This window comes from Gouania willdenowi, chromosome 9 (assembly GCF_900634775.1).
Source record: "Gouania willdenowi chromosome 9, fGouWil2.1, whole genome shotgun sequence".
NCBI lineage: Eukaryota > Metazoa > Chordata > Actinopteri > Blenniiformes > Gobiesocidae > Gouania > Gouania willdenowi.
Genome location: NC_041052.1, coordinates 5937830 through 5964537, shown reverse-complemented (window position 1 = coordinate 5964537; position 26708 = coordinate 5937830). Strand labels below are relative to the sequence as shown.

The window sequence follows — 26708 nt, the reverse complement described above, 5'->3', positions numbered from 1 at the left end:
GTGTGTATTTTTGTTGTCGTTTGGTTGTTTCTTAGGTTTTTTTTGTGTTTCTATGTTATTTTTGTGTATTTTGTTGCGATCTTGTTTTGTGTGTTGCTGGTAGTAGTATTTTTCTCTCTTAGTGTGTGTGTTTTTGGTGTTATTTTGTTGTTGTTTGTCTGTTCTTTTTTTTTTACCCAGTATATTTTTCTATTATTTTGAGTGTTTTTTGTTGTCATTTAGTGTGATTATAATTTTAAACTGAAAATAATCATTATAAAACTCCATATTTTTAATGCTTTCATTTGCCATTGCGTACACCCATTTGAGAAACACTGCAATAACATATTAAAATGAAAAATAAATAAATAAATAAAAATAGCATAGATTTAAAATGTATTTATTACGGAGGTTTAAATATGCGTAAGGCCCTTCTAATGAATACATGAACAGGGATAAAACACACATTTAAAAGCCAAACGTTCACACAGACTGTACAATGTACACATAAAAAAAATAAAATAAAAATAAAATAAAAACAAAAATAAAAGACCTGTTGATTCATTTCATATGTGAAGAGCAGAAGGCGTGAGCTGCAGTCCACTGATGTGTTTAGGACAGGAGTGTGATGAGTGCATCCAGAAACTTACTTCTGTCCTCTGTCTTCAGTTCAATAACTGTAGGGAAATAAACAGTTATATTATCAAAGGAGTCATTTCAACTAAAAGCTTCCAAAGCACGTGTTTAAGGCTAAATGTTTGGAAACAGTTGGAAAAAGAACTGAAGTAAGAAAACATTACCAGCTTCTTAAATGCAGACTTGAATGTAAAATGCCTACACTGCCATCTAGTGGCCACACACAAGTGGTCATCTGAACAAAGAAAACTATTTGATGCATTTTACTTTAGGGCAGTGTTTTTCAACCTTGGGGTCGTGACCCCATCTGGAGTCACCTAAAAATGTCTAGTAATTGGTTAAAAAGAATTACTGATTAAGCCCTTATTTTACCCTTGGGGTCAATTTGATTTTGAATTTCCTTTCAATTTTTATTCAACGTTTATTAGGGTGTCCCGATCCGATATCAATATCGGTCTGATATTAGCCTGAAAACAAATATCAAATTCAAATTTCCGGATTTTCCAATTATTTTTCTCTCTGTTTTTTATTTCCCAATTCATTTTTTATTTTAAGTTATTTAAATTATTACGTAACCATTTGGTTAATAATAAAAGGGTCAGTTTTTCTCATCCCTACTGTTGCTGACTATTGTTCTGTGTTAGAGTGACATCACTTGATCAAGTCTTTTCTAACATTCCACACTACAAAATAAGTCATTATTCTTATTTTTTATTAAAGAAAAGAGAGAGAGATTAAAAAAGAGAATTCTGTATGATTCATGCTGATATTGGATCAATATCGGCCGATACGCAAGGCTGCAATATCGGTATGATATCGGAAATAAAAAGTTGTATCGGGACATCTCTAATGTTTATCATTCAAAAAATAATAGTTTACTTTTTTCTTCATATTTCATGACTTTTCCTAATTTGATGAGTACAATTAATAAAGCATAACATTATCATGATGATATTTAATAACATTCAATTTACTTATCAAGGGGTTATTTATGTATTCAACAAATAAACACTTGGTTAACAATTTTGAGAAAATAATTTTCTGGAGACAAATATTCCTGGGGTCAGATTGACCCCGAGGGTTAAATGTGTTTGTAATATTTGAGTTAAATCATCAAATTATTATTGTTTTTTTATTCAAACACAACACACATTCTTAAACAACTGTATTCGACACTTTCACTTTTTCAGATATAATTCTAGTAAAAAAAAACTATACAATAAAACAATAAATCAGATATCAGCAGAAATCATAAAAACTTAAAAAATATATATTTTAAAGTGTGGAATATTAGAAAAAGGCTTAATCATGAATGAATGGATTACATACATTTCAACCTTAAACATAAGAATAATCTACAATAAAAAAAAATAATTTGGGGAAAAAACCCTCAATAAATCCATAAAAACAAAATGCAAAATAACCACTTGTTTGAGTACATGAGCTTATTCTCCATATAAATAGAATGAATAAATAAATAAATGAATGAATGAATGAATGAATAAAAAGACCCAGGAAAAAAAAGAACCTCAACAGATCCAATTAAAATAACATTTTCATTAAATGAAAACAATAAATAGATAATAATTAAATGAGGAAAAACCTGAAAAATTTAAACAAATCAAAAAAAAAAAAAAAAAATATATATATATATATATATATATATATATATATAAATTATATCAGATTTTAGATACATGCCAATATAATCCAAAATTGTTTTTTTTGTGTGTGTGTGTATTTTTGCTGATATCAGACCAATATTTAATATCAATATCAGATGGTTAGAGCGTTATTTAACTTACTTGACGTGTCAAAGTTGTCGTGGAGGGTCCTGGAGCTGGTGCTCTCAGCAGCTTTCTCAAACGCTCGGCCGAAGAAACTTAATGATAAAAAATGAAAAATTTATAAAAATAAATAAATAAATTACAATAATAATAATAATAATAGGAAGAAATGATGTTAGCCATTGAACTCTAAACAGACGATTTCACCAAACAGACAATGTGAGATGATCCATTTAAATGACAGAAGCTGTTGATAGTTAAAAACCTACTTCTTCTTGTCAGACGTCTCAGACTCCGGCGGGATTCCCACAACAATGACGGTTCCCTTTTCCACGTCTTTGGGAGCCGCCATGATGAGCGGGAGCAGCTTGCAGCGTTTATTTCTCGTCTAAGGTTACGATACAAAGAAGGAAAAACACTCAGCAAAAACCTTGATTTCAGCCCACATCTGGATTTACATCTGGTCGTTCTCAGTGCGTTGAGGTACTGACAGAATGGACGAAAGCCTTCAGCAGGTATTTAGAGAGAAGAATCAAAGCCATGGGTTTAGAAAAGAGCTTCACATCAGGCGTTCCCTGCATCGATAAAGAACACAGAGAGAATTCATGTACGTGAGATAGACGGAGGAGAACCTGACATATGTGCAGGGTTGGGGTTAATTATAATTAACTGATCATTGTAATTCAGTTCAGATAATTGACTTTGTAAATATAATTGGCATAAAAATTCTATAAAAACTGTTAATTACAATTTAATTGAATTAAATGCAAACCTGTGGAACCATGTTACACTTCTATGGCTTACACACAATCATTAAAATGTGCTTCATATCAACTTTTCCCACAACCTGTCAGTTTTTTTGAGGATAAATTGAAATAAATGTGAATCTTGGGGTATACGACAGAAAAAAGGCTCAAATGCTCACACCAAAAATAAGAATACTAATATTTACATGATAAGGAAGCTTAACAAAGGTAACCAAGAGATGAGAAACATATAATGGATATGATTTTTTTAGTGTATTTTACAGCTGATTTACATCATATCATAAGAGATGCTAACAAAAAGCTAAAAAAAAAACAAAAAAGTTTTATTTCGTGATTTATTTCAGGCTTAATTGGGATTAATTGAATTTGTACTTTAGTAATTGAGAACACAATTGTAATTGAATTTAGTGTTAGAGTTAAACAAATTAGATGATACATAATATATATTGTTAGTGTATTTTACAGCTGATTTAATAAGACATGGGTCAAAAAAAAAGATAAGATCTTTGAACAGTATCTGGGAATTTCTGCACATTTGTTGAAAATCAGAAATGTTTTTAATGGCCATGTACAGTTTTAAGGAAAATGCACATCATCTGACATTTTGTTAGAAATCTGTCCTTTTGTTTTTATCCTTTATATTCTGTATATATTTTAAAATCTTTCTACGGTGAGTTTACACCGTGGCTCAGAGAGAAACGTGTCATTTCCCTGATTTTTCTGTATGTTCAGCACATGTTGAAAAATTGACAATAAAGATGATAAGCTTTTTTTGTCCCACAAAGGGGACGTTTGTAGTGTTTCAGCATCAATAGATAAATAAACAGATTAACAAAAACAGCGTAATAAAATAAAAAAAATTAAAAAATGGAAGATATAAACACAAAACTCACCCGTTATCATAAGAGATGCTAACGGAAAGCTAACACAAGAGGAAGGTTAAGTTGTATGGGGTTATTTATTTCAGGTTCTGTAATTGTGATTAGTTGTAATTGAACTTGAGTCGTTGTAATTGACTTTCAGGGAGAAAATAATCATTTTAATTATAATCGGAAAACAAATGCCAGTAATTGTAATCATAAATGAGTTGTAATTGAACATTGATAATTTAAGACGTAAGTTGTAATTGACCCCACCCCTGCACACGTGTGCACCCCACCCAGGTACCTCCATGAGGTAGCAGTAGAGGAAGGGTCCCTGAGACAGGATGAGGTTGGTACAGATGCAGCTGGCCACCGTCTGCTGGATGGCCATCAGCTTCCGTTTGGCCAGGTCGATGCCTGAGTGCAGCCCGTCCAGGTTACTCCTTTAAAAACAGCAGCATTTTGCAATTACAATTACCGGTAATTCTTCATCCATGTTCAATTACACGTCAATTCTCATTACGGTGGCAGGCATTTTTTCCCCCCTGAAAGTAACTTACAATTACTGACGTTCAATTTAAAACAATCACAATTACTAAGCCTGAAATAAATAATCCATAACACTTTACTTTAAGTTTTATACATAAGGCTGACACTACGCTGTCATTAGCATGAATAAGGTGTCATGAAGGCTGTCATTAAGTGTCGTTTTCTAAATGATGACACCTATGGAGCTATGTTGGCATGTTTTGGGTTAGGTGGAGGGACTTAGTGGTGTTTGGTAGGGGTTAAGGTAAAGAAGGGTTGGGGTATAGGATGACAGACGACACTTAATGACATCATATTCATGCTAATGACAGCGTAATGTCAGCCTTTATGTATAAAACTTCAAGTAAAGTGTTGCCAAATAACCTCATAAAAACGTAACCTTCCTCTTGTGTTAGCTTTCTGTTAGCATCTCTTCTTATGATAATGGTTTTTTTTTTTTAGCTCTGTCATAAATCAACTGTAAAATACACTAAAAAATATGATCTATTTCTTAATTCAGTGGTTTTTAAACCCCCTTTCTCTTATTTCTGAATCAAGTATCCCCTTTGTTCGACTACAACATTTTGCTCAGAATATTATTAAAAACAACAACAATAGAGCATAATGATGGAATGAAATCTTAGTTTGTAAATAAGTGAATGAAACAGTATTTAGTGTCTCATGAATAGATTTATTTTTATAGTTTTTATCATTTCTGGTCATCTCCGTCCTGGTGTGGAACCAAGAGACTGACCTTTGTGTTTTAAGTATTTAAAATAATTTCAGTGATTATTTTGTGTGTTTTTCGTGTCATGTTCTGTATTTTCTTGTTGTCTGTTTTTATTTTTCAATATATTTTTCTCTTATTTTGTGTGTTTTTGTTGTCGTTTTTTGTGTTTTGTTGGTATTATTTAAATTATTCTATCTCTCTAATGTAAATATTGGTATTAATATTTTTGGTGTAGGCGTCTGAACCTTTTTTCTGTCAGTATACACCGAGATTTCAACTTTTTTTAAATGGTAAAATGATCCTCATGAGAACAGGTTTGCATTTAATTAAATTGTAATTAACAATTTTTGTAGAATTTCACTGAAATTCCATCAAAATGTCCATAGAATTTCGATTACAAAGTCAATTATCTAAAATGAATTGCATTTAATTAACGATTACGACAGCAACATATTCTTTAACTTACAATTTCAATTATAATTACACCATATTTGTAATTAATTACACGATTACAATTACACTTCTTTATTCATACGCTCACATCAACGCCTTCCAGACTGAAATGGGATCAAAAACGTCCCCCCACACACCTGGAGAGCGAGTCCAGAGCTTTGATGAAGTTGTCACCACCGCTATCATCCTTCTCCGTGCTCTCGAGCAAGGCAGCGGTCGCGTGGACCATGTCGGCGGCGAGGAAGCGATTCTTGAATCCAAAGTGGACGCCGAACGTCTGCACACGGATGTCTTTCATGCTGCAGATCAAAGGAAATAAAAATAAGGAACTGATGAAAGCCTTTTTAGGACAAAGTCTAATAAATCCTGCTTTGGTTTCGTACCCGTATTTATTGGAGGACTCTTCGATGACCTCCCTCAGGTTCTCTTTGATCGTCAAGTCCATGGAATTAAATTTCTGCCGCACTTGTTTAAGTGGCAGCCTGTTTTAAATCCCAAGCAAAAAAGGAAATAATAATATTTACAAGAAATGATTAGCAAAAAACAGCCTGTGAATTATTGTAGGTGAGAGCTGATTAATAAAGGTCTGTTTGGATTCATATAGCATGTTTAGAGACACCAATAACACTACAGTGACAACTAGGGGTGTCCCGATCCGATATCGGTCTGAAAACGAATATCGGATTCAAATTCCCAATTTTGATTTTTTTTTCCAATTCATTTTTTATTTATTTTATTCATTTGTAGAATACTGTAGATATTATGTTGAATGTTAAAATGTATGTAACCAATTGGTTAATAATAAATGGGTCAGGTTTTCTCATCCCTACTGTTGCTGACTATTGTTCTCTGTTTCTCACTTGATCAGGTATTTTCTAACATTCCACACTACAAAATAAGTCATTATTATTATTTTATTAAAGAAGAAAAAAAAAGAAAAGAATGCATGATTCATGCTGATATCAAATCAAAATCAGTATCGGCTGATACGCATGGTTGCAATATCAATATCACATTGGAAATAAAAAAAAAAAGTTGTATCGGGACATCCCTAGTGACAACAGTACAGATTTCATCAGTCACACTGATGGAGGTAAACTACATCTAAAGTTACAACTGCGTAGTGTCCGTAGAGTCTGACCTACACAGAACTAAAGTAAAATATTATTGCTATGAAACGTACTGTTTTACAGTATGAGATGATCAGAATCAGAAGGGTTTATTTTGCCGAGTACAGTTTAAAAAAAAAAAAACAGCAAAGGGGATTTGACTTGATAGTCGGTGCGTGGAACAAAAACACAAGCTAGCAGCAATAATACTAATAGTGCAGTGATAAATATAAGAATGAGGGACAAACAAAGGATAGAGGATAAAGAAAAAATAATAATAAATGATGCATCTATTGTTGTTGGTATATCTATATCAGAATATTAATTATAAATAAATTTTTTATGCATCTGGATTAAATGCTCTATTCTAGTATTTACCTTTTGATTAACAATAACCACAACTGTATTTCTAAACGTAAAGCACTTTTTTCATATTTAAAGGACTTGTCAATTGTTAAAAGTGTTCAATTAAAAAAATATTGAAGATGATTTTAAGAAGTCTGAATAATTGTGAGCTTTACAACGATTTTTACATTAATTTATTAAAATTTTCACATTTTAATAGATAGATATTGTTTATTGTTCCCCTAATGGTAAATTCAGGATTTAACTTTTCATTAACTTTGTTCTGTCAGTGTTTTTTTGTTATTATTGGGCTACTAAATCAAAGCAGTTTAATAAATACATATAACAAACAACTTCGTAATGTCCAAAATTATACAATTTCTTTTAACCCTATCTTGGTGCAAAGATACATTAACAGTAGATGCTTTGATCTTCCTATTAAAAAATTACACATTTTTAGTTTTGTTTCATCATTTCCCTGTTTATATGACTTTACTGGTCAATAAACTTCCCAAAATCATACCAGACATGCACAATATGGTTAATGGAGTCATCCACTGTTATTAATTATTATTTATATGCTTAGATAACTTACAAAAGTTACAATAAAATCACTACATTGAGAGAAATTTGACACCCGGTCTAAGAGAAAATTCCCAAGGAATGTGTGAATATGTCTATAATACAAATGAAGAAGAAGCCTATTAATTTAAATTCTGGTTATATAGTAAACAATGCAAAACTGAAAAACAGTTCTTTTTTTTTTTTTTAAAGTGCAACTAAAAATGTATTTTGTGCCTTAACAATTGGACTTTAAAAAAACAGCCCTTGCACTGTATTTACGTCAGATATTTGTTTGGACCAGCAGAGCGCGCTGGTAACTCAGTGGTCGGTTGGCATGCAGAAATGATTGCAGTGAAGAAGAGATGCTATGTGTTAGCAGACAGAGCTAATAGAAAAATGTGAGTTTTACAGATATTCACGTAATATTACAGATATTCTTTCGGTGCTAAAGGGGTAAGGAATCATTTATGAACATGTTTAAGAGTAGAAGGCGATTCTTCCCACCGCCAGCTCTTCTGGACAAGAAAAGGATAAATATATAGCACCATCTGCTGTTTAAAAAAAGTACTGCGATTCAATTTTCAGAGTATCGATATGAACCGTGATACCTATGAATTGATTTTTAACTGCCTTACGATTAATCGTTACATCCCTAGTAATATACTATAACTTTATACATTTATTTTTGTAAGAGGTCTCGTGCAGCTGTGTGATTTAGTAGTGAGATTTTGAGCGTAAACATGAGTAAAATTTGACATTTTTGTCTGTTTGTCACAATTTCTAGACATTTGATCACCTGTTTTAAAGGGGAAAAAAGCTGTAAATGTGTGTTATTGTCCAAAAACATGTATTTTGTGTCATATCGAGAGCTGATTTTTTTAAAAAAAAAAAAGAAAAAAAAAAAAAAACCTGGTTCAGATTGCTTTTTCCATTTCAGAATGTGAATTCTGCATTTTCCATCCATTTTCTGCGATCACAGAAAATCCGAGTCCCTAGAAAAGTTTTTAACACGCGTGGCAACAGTTGTCTCCCTGCGAACAACAAACGTACCCCATGTCAGCCAGAAACTCCTGAAGCTTCTTCTGACCGTTGAGCGTCCACAACTTGAAGCTGCAGGACGTGTAGCAGGAGTTACAGATGCTCTCGTACAGAGACCAGTGCTGGTAGAGCGTTAGCCGCAGACTGGAGCGCAACGTTAAAGTTAAAGAACCGCAACGACCCCACAGAGAGACAGAAAGCATGTTCACCTCCTGCTCTGAGAGGGAAAACCTGAAGGATACTCGTATTCAAAGCTGATCCTCATGCAGTCGATGGACAGAGAGTTTTCCTCGTCCTCGTTCTTGTGGTTGTGTCGGGAAACGTGTCGTTGCATCGTAGCGATGTCTGTCACGTATTTCATACTGAACAAAAAAAAAAAAAAAACAACAGCAATTCAACAACTTGTGCAAAAAAAAACCTAAATATATTCAGATCAGGGTTTGGGTCATTTATGTGGTAGTTAATCACATTATTATTAAAATGACAATTATTATTTTCCCGCTGAAAGGCAATTACAATTACGTTCTCAATTACTAAAGTACAAATTCAATTAATCACGATTACTGAGCCTGAAATAAATCACCAAATAAAACTCAACTTCTTTTGTTAGTTTTCTGATCAGGCTGTTCAATTTATCGAAATTTGATTACAATTTTTATTATTACACTCAACGATTACAAAAATAACATAATCAGGAAAAAACAATTTTGTTTTTCAATTATATATGTTTTATTCGCTAAATATTTTAAATTATACACATTTATTTATTTGAATTCAAATAATAATATATATATATATATTTTTTTTTTTGTTTTTTTTTATTTTATATATTTTTTGTTTTATGCAAAAGTGAACACACTTGATTTTACTATTTGAATGATTTTATTCAAGTTTAAAGAATGTTTTTCATTGTTTTGAACAAAAAATAGATAATTTTTTGGTTGACAAATAATCGTGATGTCAATTACGACTAAAATAATCGTGATTATTAACTTTTTTTTTTTTTTTTAATCGAGCAGCCATACTTTCTGTTGAAGTTAAATCAGCTTTAAAATACAATAAAAAAAAATAAAAAAAATCTATCATCTCATTTATTTTTCATTTCTTGGTTACCTTGTTAGGATTCCTAATCAATGGAAATATTGGTATTATATATATATATATATATATATATATATATATATATGTATGGTAAAATGATCCTGAAGAGAAGTGACGAGTAGTGGGAAAACTTGATCTGATAAACCTAATTAACTGATGAACTGATGTGTGTCAGCTATAGAACTGTACGATGATTATCCAGTTTTGCATTTAATTAAATTGTAATTGATTGTTTTTATAGAATTTCCATTAAAAAGTCAATTATCTGAACTCAATTACAATTCAATTATGATTACAACAGATCATGTAATTGGTAACTAAATGCAATTATAATTGTTAATGAAAAAGATGTTTCTGTTGTAATTTCATTGTAATTGAGTTCAGATAATTGGCTTTCTAATTGTAATTGGAATGTACATTCTATAAAAACTGTCAATTACACGGTAATTTAATGAAACGCAAACGTTACAGTTCTATGGCTTATACATACGCAGTTTTTAATTATTAAAATATGTTTCAGATCAAGTTTACCTGTCAGTTCTTTTGAGGATCATTTTACCATTTAAAAAAAAATGTAAATCTAGGGGTAAAAATGCTCAGATGCCCTTACCAAAAATATTAATACCACTATTTTCATTGATTAGGAAGCGTAACAAGGAAATCAAAAGATAAGAAATAAATTAGATGATGGATAATATTTTTAGTGTATTTTACATCTGATTTAAGACATGGGTCAAAACTGACCCGTTATCATAAGTGATGCTAACAGAAAGCTAACACAAGAGGAAGGTTACATTTTATGGGCTTATTTATTAAAGGCTCAGTAATTATTGATTAATTACATTTTAACTTTAGTTTTACTTTTTAATTGGGAAAAAAAGCCATTCACCGTAATCATAAATTAATTGTAATTGAACATGTATAATTAAAGACATACATAATTGTAATTTAAAAATGAAATTTAACCCCCAACCCTGCCCTGATTCATATATTTAAATAAAGGAGCTTTTATTCTTACTGTGTGATTTTATCGTGAACCCACTGGTCAGTCAGTCCGATGATGGCCCACCTGAGGAGAACAAGTGTGAAACTCTGCACATAGCATCTCAATGTCGTAACTAACACACACAAAAAAAAAAACCAGTCTCACCATAACATGTCCTTGGTGTCCTTGGTTAAAATCCACGCCAGCTCAAAAAACATCATCGCAGCCTGAAAGAGACACAACACGCATAAATAGAGTGAGAAAGGTCAGTGATTGGCTGTGATGGAAGGAGGAGGTTATGAATGGAGCTCACAGAGGTTCCGTGGTATTCGTACTGCTCGTAGTCAAACAGAATCTCCCTCCTGTGAACAGAACAGATGTGACGCAGGCGTTTCTCGCTAAAACAAACAAACATCTAAAAGTTCACCTGCGAGCTTCCCACTCTCTCCTCGCTCGCTGCCTCTCGATTCTCCTCTCCACTTCTCCCTGTCGCGACATGACAAAAAACACGTTAAAAACACCTGAAACACTCCTCCCTCCCTCCCTCCAGACTTCACTACTGACCCACATAGAGTCACACAAACAAATATTCATTTGACCTGGAAATGTTCCCGATTAATAGATATTTGAAATACAGATTATCTTTGCGTATCCCAGTAAAGTAAAAACTGTCTAGATCAGAGATTGGTGACTTTTATTACAGCGGGGCCACAAGAGGGTCACATTATCAACATTCATATCAGCATTTAGAATAATGAGCAATGTGAGCGTTAATATATGAAAGCACAATGGGCGACCGTGGCTCAGGTGGTAGTGGGTCGTCTTCTGATCGAGAGGTCGGGGGTTCGATCCCAGTACCTGACTATGTGTCGAAATGTCCTTGGGCAAGACACTGTTGTTCCCAGTGGTCGACTAGCGCCTTGCATGGCAGTCCTGTCCCACTGGTGTGTGAATGTGAGAGTGATTGGGTGAATGAGCTGATATGCAAAGCGCTTTGAGACTGCTTCAGTGTGGTGATAAAGCGCTATATAAATCAAGTCCATTTAAAATAGGTTTTGTAGTCAATTTGTGTATTTTTCTTGTTATTTTGTGCATTTTTCTGTTGTTTGTTGCTGTTTTGTATATTGAGCTGTTATTTTTGTTGTCACTTTCAATATATATATATATATATATATATATATATATATAAATAAATTTGCTGTAATTATGAAGACATTTTTGAATAATTGTTTTGTCATTTTGTATTTTTTTTTTGTCATTCTATGTATTTCTGTAGTAGTTTAATGTATTTTCTTCTAATTTTGTGCATTTGTTGTTGTTGTTTTGTGTAGTGATCTGTTGTTTTGGGTGTCAATTTCTGTATCTATGTGTTGTGATTTTGTGTTTTTAAGCCATTTTTGTCTCATTTCTTTGTCATTTTGTATATGTTTCTGTCATTCTGTGCATTTCTATTTTAATTTGTATATTTGTTTCTCATTTTGTGTGTTTTTTTAGTCAATTTGAGTATTTTTCTTGTGTGTTTGTTGTCGTTATGTATATTGGTTTGTTGTTTTGTGTGTTTTTGGTGTCATTTTCTGTATCTACAGTATGTGTTGTGATTATGAAGCCATTTTTGTGTCATTTTGTATATTTTTCCGTCATTCTGTGTATTTCTGTTGCAGTTTTGTAGATCTGTATATTTCTTCTCATTTTGTGTAGCTTTGGAGTCAATTTGTGTATTTTCCTTGTTATTTTGCATATTGATCGGTTTTGTGTATATGTTTATTGTCATTCTGTGTTTCTAAGTCAGGTTTTGTCATTTTGGATATTTTTTCTGTGTATTTTTGTTGTAGTTTTGAGTATTTCTTCTCATTTTGTGTGTTTTGGGAGTAAATTAGTGTTCATTTTCTGTGATTTAGTTTTTTTAAGAGTCATTTTTGTGTATTTTTAGTGTTGTTTTCAATTTTCTTCTGTGTTTCTTGAAACACAAACACTGACAGACCACTTGATCTTTGTCTCTTTTCAACACGCACCTCATCGAATCTTCTGCGTTTGCCTGATGGCTCCGAACCCTCCTCGCTCTCGTTTCCGGAGTCTCCTCCTTCCTCATTCTCCTCTTCATCCCGGAAGATGTCATCATATGACGGCACGCCCAGATCATCGTCCTGTTTGATGAGCAGTTTGATCTGGGAAAAAAGGTGGGACAGGACAATTAATGATTAACTGTTTTTTTGTTCCATTTTTTCTTCCCTCTCGAGTGCTGGAAATATTGAAGTGGACGAATCACATTACCTGAGTGTCATTGTAGACGTTAATCACGTCCACGGGCCGGTGAGTGTCGCAGATGAAGAAGACGGAGTCATCATCAGGCTGAAGCAGCTCCAGGAGGTCGACGTTTGCTCCACAGTTGATGAGAACAAAATAACGAAACTACAACACACAGCAAACAAAAAACTGACCTGATTCACAATGAAAACGTCCAAAGTTTCCTTAAATCCTACATTTTTATTAGACAATAATGAGAAGGCTGTGGTGTGCAGTGACAATAATACCTGCTCTTTGTGTTCCAGGAAGGCTGTGCTGAGGTCCTGCCAGCCCGTGACAGGAACGAGTGTGTATTGGATCTGATCGCAGTGAAAAAGAGCCTAAACCAATGAATAACAAGGCAAATCGTGATTTATTTCACTCAACTCTGCATCAGAAAAAAAAGGAAAAGTGCAAACAGTTTGACATGGCAACAGGTCACCCTCCTTCTAAAGTAAATGCACAAAATGAGCACAAGAAAATCCACAAAAGGACTATAAAATACACATAAATAACAGAAAATGTTAAAAAAAAACACAACAACAAAAAGACAAAGAATAACTTCAAAAACAAAAAAACGACAAAAAAAACACACACTAGAGTAACAGAAAATATACTAAACAACAAAATTATACAAAAATGATTCCAAAAACACCAATGGAAACGTAAATACAAAAAAATGACTCACAACACAGAATAAATTCCAAAAAACACACAAAACGATAACAAAAACCACAGAAAAATATACAAAATAATTATTAAAACACACTAAAGTGAACAAAAATACACAAATGACTCATAATACACACAAAAAACACACAGAAGAATGATTAATAATATTCAAAACAACAAAATTACACAAAATGAATGCAAAAAAACACACTAAACATGTTTTGCTTTCTTGTATCGATCCTCAGATTGGTCATTATTCTAAATGCTGACATGAATGATTATAATGTGGACCTCAGATCTGATACAATTACATTTTTGTGCCCCCCCCTCTGTGATAAAAGCTGTCTATCTCTTGATATATTAGTCAGATATGAACTGATCTGGTGAAAGTAAACTACAGTCTCTTACCTGGAGGATTTTACAGGCACACAAAGCATCGATATCTGCGGCCACCAACAGAGCCACTCTCTGAAAACACAGAAAGCAGCTGATAAACTCCTGAAAGCAGCAAAACCCGAACCAACAACCGCAACACTCACCTGGTTGGACACAACCTCGTAAAAATCCTTCCTTATGTCGGACACAAACATCTTAGAGTGCCGTATATAAACCTAAGTAGCTCTTAAATGAAACAAACAGCGAGTTTTTGCTGTTTTGCTGTCAGACTCGGAGCTTTATCGTTACGACTCTCTGTTCCTGTTGGAAATATGGCGCCAACGCAGCGAGGCTCTCTCCACCAATCAGAGGAGAGGATAGTGGTACACGTCACAAGAGACAGACCACGCCTTCTGAAGTAGCAAAACAAAGACGTACGGAAACAAACGCGTTTTTTAAGAACCAAATTCCGTTTATTATTATTATTATTAATAATAAATAAATACTTTTATTTATTTTCTATATGGTTTTAACGGAAAATCCAAAGAACGAACGAAGAATAAACAAATTCCTTCGTACTCTCATAAAAAAATAATAATTAAAAAAAATCCTCTGTGTTAGCAAATGAGCTCATATTAAATTACATCCATTATATCTTCCATCATCTAATTCTCAATTTAATGCCCAATATAAGTACTTGGAAAATTTAAATTTATTTTAGTTTTCTTTGTATTTTGTCCTATTGGGTTATTTTAAATCTGAGTCAGAAACCTCCAGTAAAAATGAATTCATATCTGTTTTGAGATACTTATTTTTTAATATGATTATATTTTTAATATTTGTATTATGTTTTTTTACATTTTGGATAATTCATGAGCAGTTAAAATATTGTATGTTGAATCAAAAATGTTTTAAATCATTTTTTAAATAATTTTTTTCTAATACACTGCACAGTTTAACAGTGATTTAACAGAAGTACTCAATACATTAAACATTCTATAGTTAAACATTTTTTTTTTAAGATTTCTTTTGTTTGCTTCCCATTATTTGAATTAATTTACTTCAAATGTCTGTAAACAATATTTTCAGCCTCACTGACCATGGCCTTTCTAAGCAGTTGGAGTTTGCATGTTCTCCTTCCTCAAGTGTTTGAGTTGAGTTGAAAATAGATAAATAAGCAGAGCATCTGACAATAGACATTATTTCCAGTTAACGCAGGAAATTAATTTGAAAACAAATATGTAAATGTCTGACACCACAGAATATTTGATCTGCTTTATTTCATGACATACAACTTTTGATCTTATTTTGTAGATTCAGTCCATCCTAACCCTAAACGTCGGTCTCACACACAGCAGGAGCCAAAAAGAGGGCATCCAAAAGGTCAAAAAACAACTAGTGGACAAAAGGAACACAGATCATTGCTAGAACACGACAGACAAGCATATACAAAGAAAGATACCCCCTCCCCCTACAAAAAAACCTCCTTACAATTACTGTAATCAATGAAAGTATGATAAATAAATTTCTCCACAGCTGGGTAACATGCAGGATTCTGTCAAAATGCAACATTGTGGAAATAACTCCATGAAAATCCATCAACCCACAGACAAATTTTCATTTTCTATAGATCACAACTTCAGTACAATGACTCATAATTCAAGTAGTTCTACATGCCACCCCCCCACCCCACCCCACCCATGGAAAAACCAAAAAAAAAAACATCTGTGTACCAAGAATGATTCAGAGTAATGTTCTTTAGGTGTCAAAGCTTGTTCTCTTTATGCACCGTCATTTGATTTCAAAAAATAAAGTTCATGTTCTGAAACAAAGAACTCAAAGTAACGGTTGGAAACTGAAGATTTACAGCAGAAATACAGAGTAAATACAATGAAATATAGTCAAATCTTCATTCAAGTGAGTGATGTCGGAAAGAAAAGGCACAAATTTATCCAACATGTTTGGTCTGCAAACCTTTCTGTGATACAGCGAGAAAAACAAAAGTGCTGCAGAAAAATGACTTTGGAGACGTTCAATCTTTAATTTGGTCTCAAAAAATACATAAAAAAAGGAAAATCTTGAGAAGAAAGGTTGTGAGTGGTGAGAAAGCAAAACCTGGCCTCGACTTTAAATCAAAGCATTCATAGAATTATTTTGATTACTGTGTCTGAACCATTTACATGAAAAAACCCAGCTAAAGTCCATCGTACAGCAAGTCTAAAGCCTCTGATCACAAAACATGCACCGGCTTTATTTTTTTTCCTCCAATTTCAGCTTTTCTGCAGGCACTGAAAGAACTTTGTAAAGCAAAAAGTTGCTCTGCTACATTGATTTCCAGCATGGTCCCCCTTTACTCAGTATTAGTTTACAAAACCATGAACTGGAAAAACTCAGAGGAGACTCAAGGAAGACAATAAGTAACAATGACCAACTGTGATGAGACGGGAATTACCCATGTGGTAGAAGAGGAATGCTAAAAGTCTAGAAATGTCTTCCAATGTGCCACAGATAACCATAGATGTTAGCAGCTGCCAGCATTAGCATTAAACCTTACTACTGTGACAAATAAAAATGAATATTTGTTTCATGGTTTGGATGTAAACATTGGAAAACATTTTTTTTCAGCCTTGCACAATGTTATTTAATCTGAATATGCTATTGTCCTTTATCCAACACTACCACTACTGTTAATCCTAAAATATCCAATGAACAAAGCACCATCACGTTAATTATCAGTGTTTCTTTCATGTATCACATTCGCCCCAACCATTCACCTTTTTAAATCTGACACAAAAAAAGAGATTAATATCCAAGCTCTGATCTTTTCCTATTTAATACTCATTGTGATCTTCAAAAGGAATGTTTTTTTGGTCTAAATGACATCCAATGATAATATGGTAACATTTAATTTCTTCTGACAAAAATTTTTCATGAAATTTACTTTGATCCCCCTGGCATGTTTCCACTGTCAACTGCAAGTTATCCTCAGAGGCATCAGCGGATCGCTTTGATGTTTCGTTGACTTCCGCGTAATAATTTCAGCAACTTTTACTTTCTGAATAATAAAGAAGACATCTTCAAAAAGAAGACAAAAATAATTTCTGGAATTGATACGTGGGAGTTAAGGAAACATCAGAGCGATCAGCAGACGCCTCTGAGGAAGACTTGCAGTTGACAGACGAAACATCATCTTCAGAGGCATTTGCTGATCACTTTGATGTTTTCTTGACTTCTGTGTAACAACTCCAGAAAGTTCTTCTTTTGTATGACAAAGAAGACGTTTTCAAAAAGAACTTGCTGGAAACATTACACGCCAAGGAAGTCAAGGTAACATCAAAGGCATCAGCAGATGTCTCTGAAGAAGACTGGCAGTTGACAGTCTGAACATGTCAGAAGATCAAAGTAAATTTCCTGAAAAATGTTTGAATGCATAAATTAGACCTTAACATATTATTCAAAAAGAACTTTTTGGAATTAGTGACATCCAATGATTATGTCCTGGGAAGTGTGCTTGTAATATATTAGTCTTTGAACTTGAAATAAATACGGTAAAATATTCAATTTTTATCACTTTACACATGAAGGAATTCAGATAAATACATTTTCACAGAAAGAAAGTTGTGTAAACCAGGTTATCTATAGGCACTAATACACAGTATGTGCAATGGACCTCTAATGAGCATTAGGGTGGGAATGGTTGACTATGGAGGCTAACGCAGCTCATAAATACATGATTTGTGTTGTTTTGAGGGGAAAAGTACCGTAATCCGACTGTAGAGTTAACAAAACACTGAATAGAAACATGCTGGTCAGCATGAAACAGTTACACAATCCCGTATCAAAGCGGCCAGCTGTCCTGGATTCACAGCGGCAGGATGTAGTTGGAGTTGGCTAGCTTGCGCTCCTGCGCGGCGGGAATGCTGTCCCTGTGACGTAGAGGCCTGTGGGAGTCCAGGTCCTGCAGTGGAGGATAGTGCTGTCTGTAGCACAGCCAGGCAAAGGAGAAACCCAGCAGAGAACCCACTAACACATCTGCACAAAAGGAGAGACACATCACATCACAGCACAGGAATGAAAACCAATACAAAGCACAGGATAACGATACAGTATGATTTATACTAAGGCATGAGCTATTCTTTGGTAATAAAGGGAAAAGTTCTTGAGCTTTTATTTCTTACTTTTTATTACGTCACACCTTTAACGATAGATATGCATAATTTGGTAGATAATTTGTTTAATTAAGTATTTTTTTCCGTGTTTACGACTAATCAAGTAATCAGAAGAAAAGTTAATGATTTTTTAAAGCACTTTTTCATCTTCAGTTAAGTTCCTAAAAGGAAACTCAATAAGCTAAAGGAGAATAGGGCAGGTTTTGTGAAATAATAAATGTTCTTTTTGAGTATTTTAATGCTAACGGGTGATGAAGTGTTCAAAACCAAAGAGAATGAGCGCGCGCGCTGTGTAATGCATTATTTACGCAGTCCTGCACGCGTCACGTCAAATGACGCTGAATGCGCATTCTCGACGGCTTGGAGACTGGAGGAAGACGTGCGGTGGACTAAACTACTGTTTGCTTCCGCGGAGGCATGTGCGCAGATCTTGCAGTAAACAGTCACGTGAACGGCGAGTAAATAAATAACCGTGTCACAGCATCAGCTGCACTGCTATGAAGAGCTTGGCCGATGGCTGCATTTACTCTAACGTCACTATGGAGTGTTTTTTCTTGATCCTGCCTTAGGCTCCCTTAAAGCTGTTGGAGACGATCATTTTTTATCAGATATAGACAAAGTGTAGAATTGATAGATCAATAAATCAAAGATCATTTGCTCAAAGAAAGATGTAAAAGGTAGAAAGTTTGTTTTGATCTCCACTGTAAACATGCTCTTATTGAAACTGTTGGAAAAGTTTCACGCATTGCATTGTGGGATGTGAAGTCCCGAAGATGTCCAAATTCAAATCTTTCCGTGTAAGCACCAATATAAACATTGGTCATTGTTTTGCCACAACGTTCACTCTATGAACAGTCCAGGAATGTGTTGGGAAGTCACTCTGGCAGAGTTTTTGGGATCAAACACAATAAATCACAGTAAGAATGAAGCAACAACACTTCTATACATTCGTCTACGGGACTCCACATCCCACAGTGCAATGCAGGAAACCTTTTCAACAATGTCAATAAACACTGTGGAAATCAAAACTAAACTTTTTTCAAGCTAAATGATATTCGATTTATTGATCTATGAGACCTACACTATGTCTTTATCTGATAAACATGTATAATCTATCAGTATTTTTATTAAATGACCAAATATTACAGTAACCTTTTCTAATGATGCTCGACTAGAATCCCCTCATGTTACCTTTAATTTAATAGATGGAAACAATTATTCTTAAAGTAAAAAGCATTACTCTGATCCCTTTATACGTTGGTTTTCCTGCCGTGCTTTTACCTTGCCAGTGGTGTTTGTAGTCACAGGTTCTGGAGAGGGCGATCACCGTGGCGACGAGCAGAGGGATGAGGAAGGTGCACAGACGCCACGCTCTGCCTTGCCCAGCAGCACTGAAGCAGCGCAGCTTCCCGGCCACGTACAACGCCGTGAAACCCAAGCCAGCGAAGGCAACTGGAAGCAACGACAACGACAGAGCAGGGTCTTGGTTTGGAGTTTAAAATATGCTTTCATATTCATGTTTAGTATTCATTACATAATTTTCTAATTTTGTTCATTTAATTTTATTTCAAAAATCAGTATGCTGTGTCTAATGTTATTCTGAGTATTTACTTTCATATATATATATATATATATATATATATATATGCGTACATTTAAAATTAGTGACCCTAATTTTTTTAAACTTATGGCTATCCAATATCTATTGCTGTGCTTGACTATTTATTTAACACTATTGTTATTACTCCTACTATTACTATCATTGCTACTGTTATTACTGTCAGTTTTCTTTTGTTTTGGTTTATCCTGCCTTTTTTTATTGTTGTTTGCTTTTTTTAAGCACACAATTACTGTACCAAAAAACAGTATATAAAATCCAACGCATTATTATTATTATTATTATTATTATTATTATTAAATGTAGAAAACTTTGTTAATTGAGTGCCAAAAATGTGTAGTAAAAAGAGTTTTGGTAAAAGAAGAACGAGTGGATCTTATTCTTGTAGAGCACATCACAGCTTGAGGGCAAAAATACACTCAGATTCACGTGAGACATGCTTGTTATTACCCCTCACTATACAAACATAATTGACCATCACAGGCTCTTACAGGACGAATGGCCGCTGGGGAAGCTCTTTCTACCCTCAATGACAACATCTGGGTCACCGCTGCATCGCAGCTCCAGGTTCATCTGACCGTCGGGGAAGCAGCGATAAAAGAAATCAGGGCGTGGCCTTTTTGGAAGAGTTAGAGAACAAACATTGAAACAGTTTATCATTCAACATCAGATCCCCGACACCACGTATGAAACGCACCTGCCCACGACAAGTTTGATGGCGTTGGTGAAAACTCCGTTCAGCACCAGCGTCAAAGTGGCAGCTGGATGAGAGGAAACACAGAATAGAATTATCAAAGATACAAAATAATGTGGGAAAAACTGTTTGTGCATGTGTGTGTGTGTGTCATACCCAGAAAAGCTTCTTTCAGGTCTCCACGCTCCGCTTTGTTGATGAATGAAAACACCAGGATCACGATGAGGGGAGTGAAGACCGCCACACTCTGACATAAACAAAAGTTCACAAAAGTTTAATGAATTCACATAATGACATTTCTGTAGTTTCTTCTTTCTGATAATGAACAGATAGTGTGTGTGTGCACGAGGAGTGTGAGCACTGGAGAGTTTGGCCTAAAGCTTTAAGACATTAAGGAAGCATCAGTCATTTATTTGTCTAGGAAACGTGACCACGTTGTAGTGAATCATTAATACATCTGACTGGACCTTTATTCTCCTAAATAATTTGCATTTTTTTTTTTTTTTTTTTTTTTTTAAAGGATTTTTTTGGCTCTAGTGGCCTTTATATGACAGTTGCTTGACAGGAAAGGGGTCAGAGAGAGCAGGGAATGACACGCAGGAAAGGGTCCCAGGCCGGGAATCGAACCTGGACCCGCTGCAGGTGAGGAACTATAGCCTCTGTACATGGGGCGGGCGCTCTACCCACTGAGCTAAACACCGCCCCATAATTTGCATTTTTAACACAAACAACCATTTTTAGAGCAGAGCAGCATCCAACAGGCAGGGGAGGGAAATATTAGTTAATAATAAATGAGTTTTAACTAGTCTCCTTCATGTCAGATTATTAATTACTTACACAGCCAATAACAAGATCTTTAAAAGTTTTTTACAGCCACACAAACAATATTAAGCAAAAACCTAAACTCAGGGTTACAATAATAAGTAAAAAAAAAAAGGGCCTCAGAGTTTCTATGAATGTGGAAAACAGATGGAAAAAAAAGATATCAATGCGACATGGAAAAAGCAATTTAACCCAATTTCTTTCTGTCTTTATTTAAAATTGGGCCAGAAAAAAACACGGAAATGCCTCATATATTTTTGGGACATTGACACATATACAAATATTTTTCCACCAGAAAACAGATGAATGAATGTCTAGAAAGTGTCACAAACGAAGAAATATGTTCAATTTTGCATGTGTTACCGTTTGTCTATTGACAATATTTATCCTGTGATTGGAAATAAATGCAGAGCTTCATCGGTCGTGTGTTTTTAATGTGTTTATTATGATTATTATGACTGCATTCAAATCTGAAAAGTGTAGGTTTAGTTTTTGGTGTATTAGCTGAACTGGTAATCATTTTACCTGGTGACACGTCATGACAGAAGCGCCTCAAATCACACGGCTACGTGTGAATCACGGATTGGTGGTAATTAAAGTATTCACAAATAATGTTTTGGGACCATTTCTATTACGGCGCATTAAAGTAAAAAGAAATATTTTCACTACGACTTTAACCTTGAAATATTACAACTTTATTCTCAAAATAATATGACTAATCTCATAAAATTACAATTTTATTAAGATACGACTTTATTCTCATAAATTTACGACGTCATTCTCAAAATATTACAACTTTAATCTCAAAATATTACAACTTTAATCTCAAAATATTACATTTTTAATCTCATAAAATTACAATTTTATTAAGATACAACTTTATTCTCATAAATTTACGACTTTATTCTCAAAATGCTATGACTTTAATCTTGAAATATTACGACTTTGTTTTCATCAAAATACAATTTTATTAAGATACGACTTTATTCTCGAAATGCTTCAACTTTAATCTTTAAATATTACAACTTTATTCTCAAAATTTTACTTCATCTCTAAATATTAAGACTTTACTCTCATAAAATTACAACTTTATCCTCGAAATTAATGATTTTATTCTCGTAGTGCTCAGATTTTTTATTTTGATTTTAATGTGGCCCTACTACGGCATCGTAAATATCACACATTTCCATGGGATTTTTCAGTAGTTGATTCTATTAACCCTATTTAGCATGTTTGGTACAAAGTCCGTTAACCAGTCACCTGTGACGCAGACATACTTACAAACATCAGAGAGGTGGGCACATGGTCTCTCTCCACACGATGGAACTTATAGAGCCACATCTCCTCAGGCTGGATCTGACGGTAGAAAGGAGGAAGCTGCTCCGTCACTCTGAATAAAACACAGGCTGTTTGGTCAAATGTGTTCAACCGTGATGATCTGTATAAAGGTGGAGAACACTCACAGAAACACCACCAACAGCACCAGTCTGACGGAGACCTCCGACAGGAAGCCCCTCAGCAGCCTCCGCTTCATTATAACTTATTAAAGGAAGCTTCAGTCAACTGCAGACATCTTTCCTTTAACTTCTCATAAGCAGAGCTGGAGAGCATGTCAACACATTTCATTAAATATTAAAGGTGTAAGAAAAGATCAATACCGCGATACATCGAAATATTTCACATCGCGATTATCGTATCAATCAAAAAAAAATTACAAATTGATTTTTTTAATCATGTTTTTTCATTAAAAAAACATTTATTTGTATTAACATATGCATAGCGTGTACATACCTCACTCCTCAATGCATTTTAGCTTGGAAGTTGATTGTACTTTATTATTAACATACTGAGCAGTTTTTTTTTGAAGAATTTAAGAACATAATGGCAACTAATATCGTAAAATATGAACGATAAAGTTGTAAATAAAAAAAAGACTTTCTTTGTTTTACCAATGTTCATATTAAACATCCAAAGGTCTCAATTGTCAGAAAATGCAGGCATGCTCATATTCCTATCTATATTTCATATTTAATATAAATAGAACACGTCCATATCTTCACACTTTAAATTAGAAAAATTGGTCTTATTTATGTGAACACGTATGTGACTATAGCCAGTAAGTATGTACTATGGTTATTTATCCAAATGCAATTTATCCTCTATTGTATCGTGTCGTAAACCTTGTCTGTCGTTCAGCTCTAATATTGACACATTCTAACCCTAAAAACAACAGCACCTTATTACTGAGTGTAAAGTTTATTAATATTGAATAAAATTAATAATCAAATCGTATTAGATCAGTACAAAGACTAGAATCTTATGGGTAGGTAGTGGTACTGGTGTGGACTTGTGGATGTTCTATAAGTAAGTAGGCCTATGAATAGGGATGTCCCGATACAGCTTTTTCACTTCCGATACAGATATTGTAGCCTTGGTTATTGGCCGATATTGATACAATATCAGCACGAATCATACATACTTTTATTACTTATTTTGTAGTGTGGAATGTTAGAAAAGGCTTGATTATATATATATAAAAAAAAACAGACCCATTATTATAAACCAATGGTTTACATATAATTAACCTTTTAGAATAAGAATATACTATGATTGAATAAAAAAAATAAAAAATAAAAAAAAACAGAAAATATTGAAAAAATAAATAAATAAATAAAAAACAATATATATTATATCGGAGATTTTAGATGCAGTCCAATAAAAGTTTTCTGGCTGATATCGGACCAATATCAGATATTAATATCGGAACAAGACACCAGTACCTATGAACGCTTATTTTTGTTTATAATTTGTGTGTATTTTGTTGTGTATGTATATATTTATATATGAATTTGCTCAAATGTTAGATTTATTTTGTTCTTTGTGAAATATAGCTTCCTTCTGCCTCTTCTCAAACATTGCTGGGGCTCTTTTTTGAAGTGAGCAATTACTGCTTTGTATGTTTTTTTGTTCTGTTTTTTAATTATTATTTTTTATTGTTTGAGATAAATAAATCAATCCAAATAAGAATGTGTTCTGTGCAGGTGTGATGATCCTGACGGTCAGAATTTTAAATGTTGACATACTTCAGACGGTGACAGTGGTTTGAAAATCAGAATAAAACTAATTATAAAAGTTCACTCATCCCATCGTGGGAAATATGGCTAAATTCAAATTGTATTTATTTTTATTGTATTTATTTCTATTTTATTCTACTTCGCAGTGACGCAGCATAAACAATAAACGTTTTAAATAAATTGTTGATGCATTCTGGGTATGATTTTATCAAAACTATGTTTTCTAAAATGCGTAAAAAAATAAAATAAATGATTAAATTAAAGCGATTTTGTTTTTATTTTGTTTTAAAGCAATTTAATTACGTTTTCGAGGAAAAGCAACGTGTCCGGTTTTTACCGGCAACGCAGTCGGAAGTCTGTCACCAGTTAAAATAATCACCGGTTGACGCGTCACACCACCGTCAAAGCTCCCAGGAGATCCTGGTTTTATCGGTGTACACTTCAACCAAACTAACCAGCCCAGCGGGACCAGAAAAACCTACATTACGGGACCTGGGACCTTACAGGCCATCATTATGCAGTGTTGTGCTGCTGTGAACAGGCTGAGCTAAAGCTAATCAGCAACATCTGGACTATTTCCGCATCCGTGCAGCTGGAGACTGACCTGAAACGGACCGTTTCTTCTCCTCAGCCTCCTTCAAACACGTCCTGGTTCCACACAGGATCTCAACATCCCCCATTAGAACCTGAGGAGCTGCAGGTCTCACTGAGCAGGACAGGATGCTCCCAGAGACAAGGAAGTACACGTAGAAAATACTGTCCGTTCACATCCGTACAGAATTTTCAAAATAAAAGTCAAAGGCATCAAGCTGAATGGAAGCTGTTGGTTACACTCCTGAAAATGTAGAGCTGAAATCTTTCTGGGTGGAATTTGCATGTTCTCCTCGTGCCTATAAACACTCTTCTTCCTCTATTTGTTTAAACATGTTTAGTTAATTTAATTGTCTAAATTACATGTAAATAAGGGTGTGTGAATGTGTGTGTTTTATGTTCAGGGTGTACATCAGAGATGAACAACTAAGGGCCACAAAAAGGTGATTATTTGATCTGAGGGCGACATTATCACAATTCACATCACAATCTGATTTCATACAGAAAATAACAAGGGTTTTGTTGTCATTCATTTTTTCTTGTCATCTTTGATTTTTGTTAATGTTCTCTGTGTTGTTGATGTTATTCTTTCTGTTCTTTAAGTATTTTTTTTTTTATTTTTTTTTTGGAATTTTGTAAATATTTATCTCATTTTCTGTGTCTTTGTGTGTTTTTAAAGTCATATTGGACTGGATGGACTGATCAATGAATCGCGGCTCAACTAGTCTGGGACACTCTGATGAACTATCCTTCTATCCTATTCTGTTGGTCCTTCTGTCCACTAACCCCAAACAGTCGACGCAGATGGCTGCCACCTCTGAACCTGGTTCCGCTGGAGATTTCTTCCCATTGTTGCTAAATGCTTGTTCATGTGGATCTTGTTGGGTTCTTTCTTTTTTACTATGGACTTTATATTTTGTTCAGCGCTTTGAGATTACTTTGCTGTATTTTTGCGCTATATAAATAAAGTTGAATTGAATTGAATATTTTGTATTTCTGTTGTTATATTGTATATTTCTGGAGTCAATTTGTGTATTTTTGTTTTCATTTTGTGTGTGATGAGTCATTTTTTGGGTGTTTTTATTTTTTGTTTTGTTTTATGGTCTTGTGTGTTTTTATGTAATTTTCTCTATTTTTGTTGTCATTTTGTGTATTTTTATGCTTATTTGTTGTCCATTTTGGTATTTTTCTGTAACAGTGTGTGGTTTTGGACCAATTTTGTGTGTTTATGTTTGGGGCATGTTAATGGCCCATGTCTGGTGTACATGATTAGATTACAAGATTACAATTTCATTTAGTAGATGCTCAACATCTCATGGTGATGACCCAGGTTGGATTAAAACTGGTTACCCATTTGCTTATGTAATTTCTAGTTTAATTATTATTTTGAATTTGAATGAATTTATTTTAATGTCTTTAATTCTTTTTTTTTGTATTTAAAATTTAAATTTTTAATCTCTGGAGCCAAACACCAAGGGCCTTATAGCGTTAGGCTAATAGAAGTGCTTATCACCAAACCACTGTG

At 33.9% G+C, this 26708-nt stretch overlaps 2 protein-coding genes across 3 annotated transcripts; both read right to left on the bottom strand.

Moving 5' to 3' along the window:
• Window positions 1-473: 473 nt before the first annotated feature.
• cdc45 (CDC45 cell division cycle 45 homolog (S. cerevisiae)) lies at window positions 474-14536 on the bottom strand. Its single transcript, XM_028457304.1, has 18 exons — window positions 14380-14536; window positions 14249-14308; window positions 13417-13509; window positions 13157-13294; window positions 12898-13050; window positions 11313-11371; window positions 11199-11247; window positions 11051-11112; window positions 10919-10969; window positions 9042-9161; window positions 8812-8943; window positions 6127-6225; window positions 5881-6042; window positions 4337-4475; window positions 2894-2977; window positions 2672-2790; window positions 2421-2497; window positions 474-656 (listed from the first exon to the last, which is right to left on the bottom strand). Exons 1-18 carry the CDS (start codon window positions 14428-14430, stop codon window positions 592-594), a joined length of 1713 nt encoding a protein of 570 aa, XP_028313105.1. The 5' UTR covers window positions 14431-14536; the 3' UTR covers window positions 474-591.
• Window positions 14537-15955: 1419 nt separating this feature from the next.
• Window positions 15956-25353, bottom strand: plpp5 (phospholipid phosphatase 5). 2 transcript variants are annotated; one of them, XM_028457340.1, is made up of 8 exons: window positions 25197-25353; window positions 22982-23118; window positions 22800-22908; window positions 20853-20943; window positions 20700-20763; window positions 20494-20618; window positions 19666-19836; window positions 15957-18247 (listed from the first exon to the last, which is right to left on the bottom strand). In XM_028457340.1, the coding sequence occupies exons 2-8, from the start codon at window positions 23050-23052 to the stop codon at window positions 18078-18080; spliced, it is 801 nt and encodes a 266-aa protein (XP_028313141.1). In that variant the 5' UTR covers window positions 23053-23118; window positions 25197-25353; the 3' UTR covers window positions 15957-18077. The 2 variants fall into 2 exon arrangements, with proteins under 2 accessions (XP_028313142.1, XP_028313141.1); XM_028457341.1 differs by lacking the exon at window positions 25197-25353 and having other exon boundaries at window positions 15956-18247; window positions 22800-22874; window positions 22982-23056.
• Between the last annotated feature and the right edge of the window lie 1355 nt (window positions 25354-26708).

What these genes read in the sequence shown, in the direction of transcription:
- cdc45 (XM_028457304.1), bottom strand. Translation starts at nt 14,430, where the DNA reads ATGTTTGTGTCCGACATAAGGAAGGATTTTTACGAGGTTGTGTCCAAC. An exon ending in AGGATCAGCTTTGAATACGA is followed by an intron (nt 8,944 to 9,041) that starts GTATCCTTCAGG and finishes GTTGCGCTCCAG; the next exon opens with TCTGCGGCTAACGCTCTACC. An exon ending in TCTACTGCTACCTCATGGAG is followed by an intron (nt 2,978 to 4,336) that starts GTACCTGGGTGG and finishes TTATCGATGCAG; the next exon opens with GGAACGCCTGATGTGAAGCT.
- plpp5 (XM_028457340.1), bottom strand. Translation starts at nt 23,052, where the DNA reads ATGAAGCGGAGGCTGCTGAGGGGCTTCCTGTCGGAGGTCTCCGTCAGA. An exon ending in TGCCCACCTCTCTGATGTTT is followed by an intron (nt 20,944 to 22,799) that starts GTAAGTATGTCT and finishes TGTTTATGTCAG; the next exon opens with AGTGTGGCGGTCTTCACTCC. An exon ending in ATCAAACTTGTCGTGGGCAG is followed by an intron (nt 20,619 to 20,699) that starts GTGCGTTTCATA and finishes TCTTCCAAAAAG; the next exon opens with GCCACGCCCTGATTTCTTTT.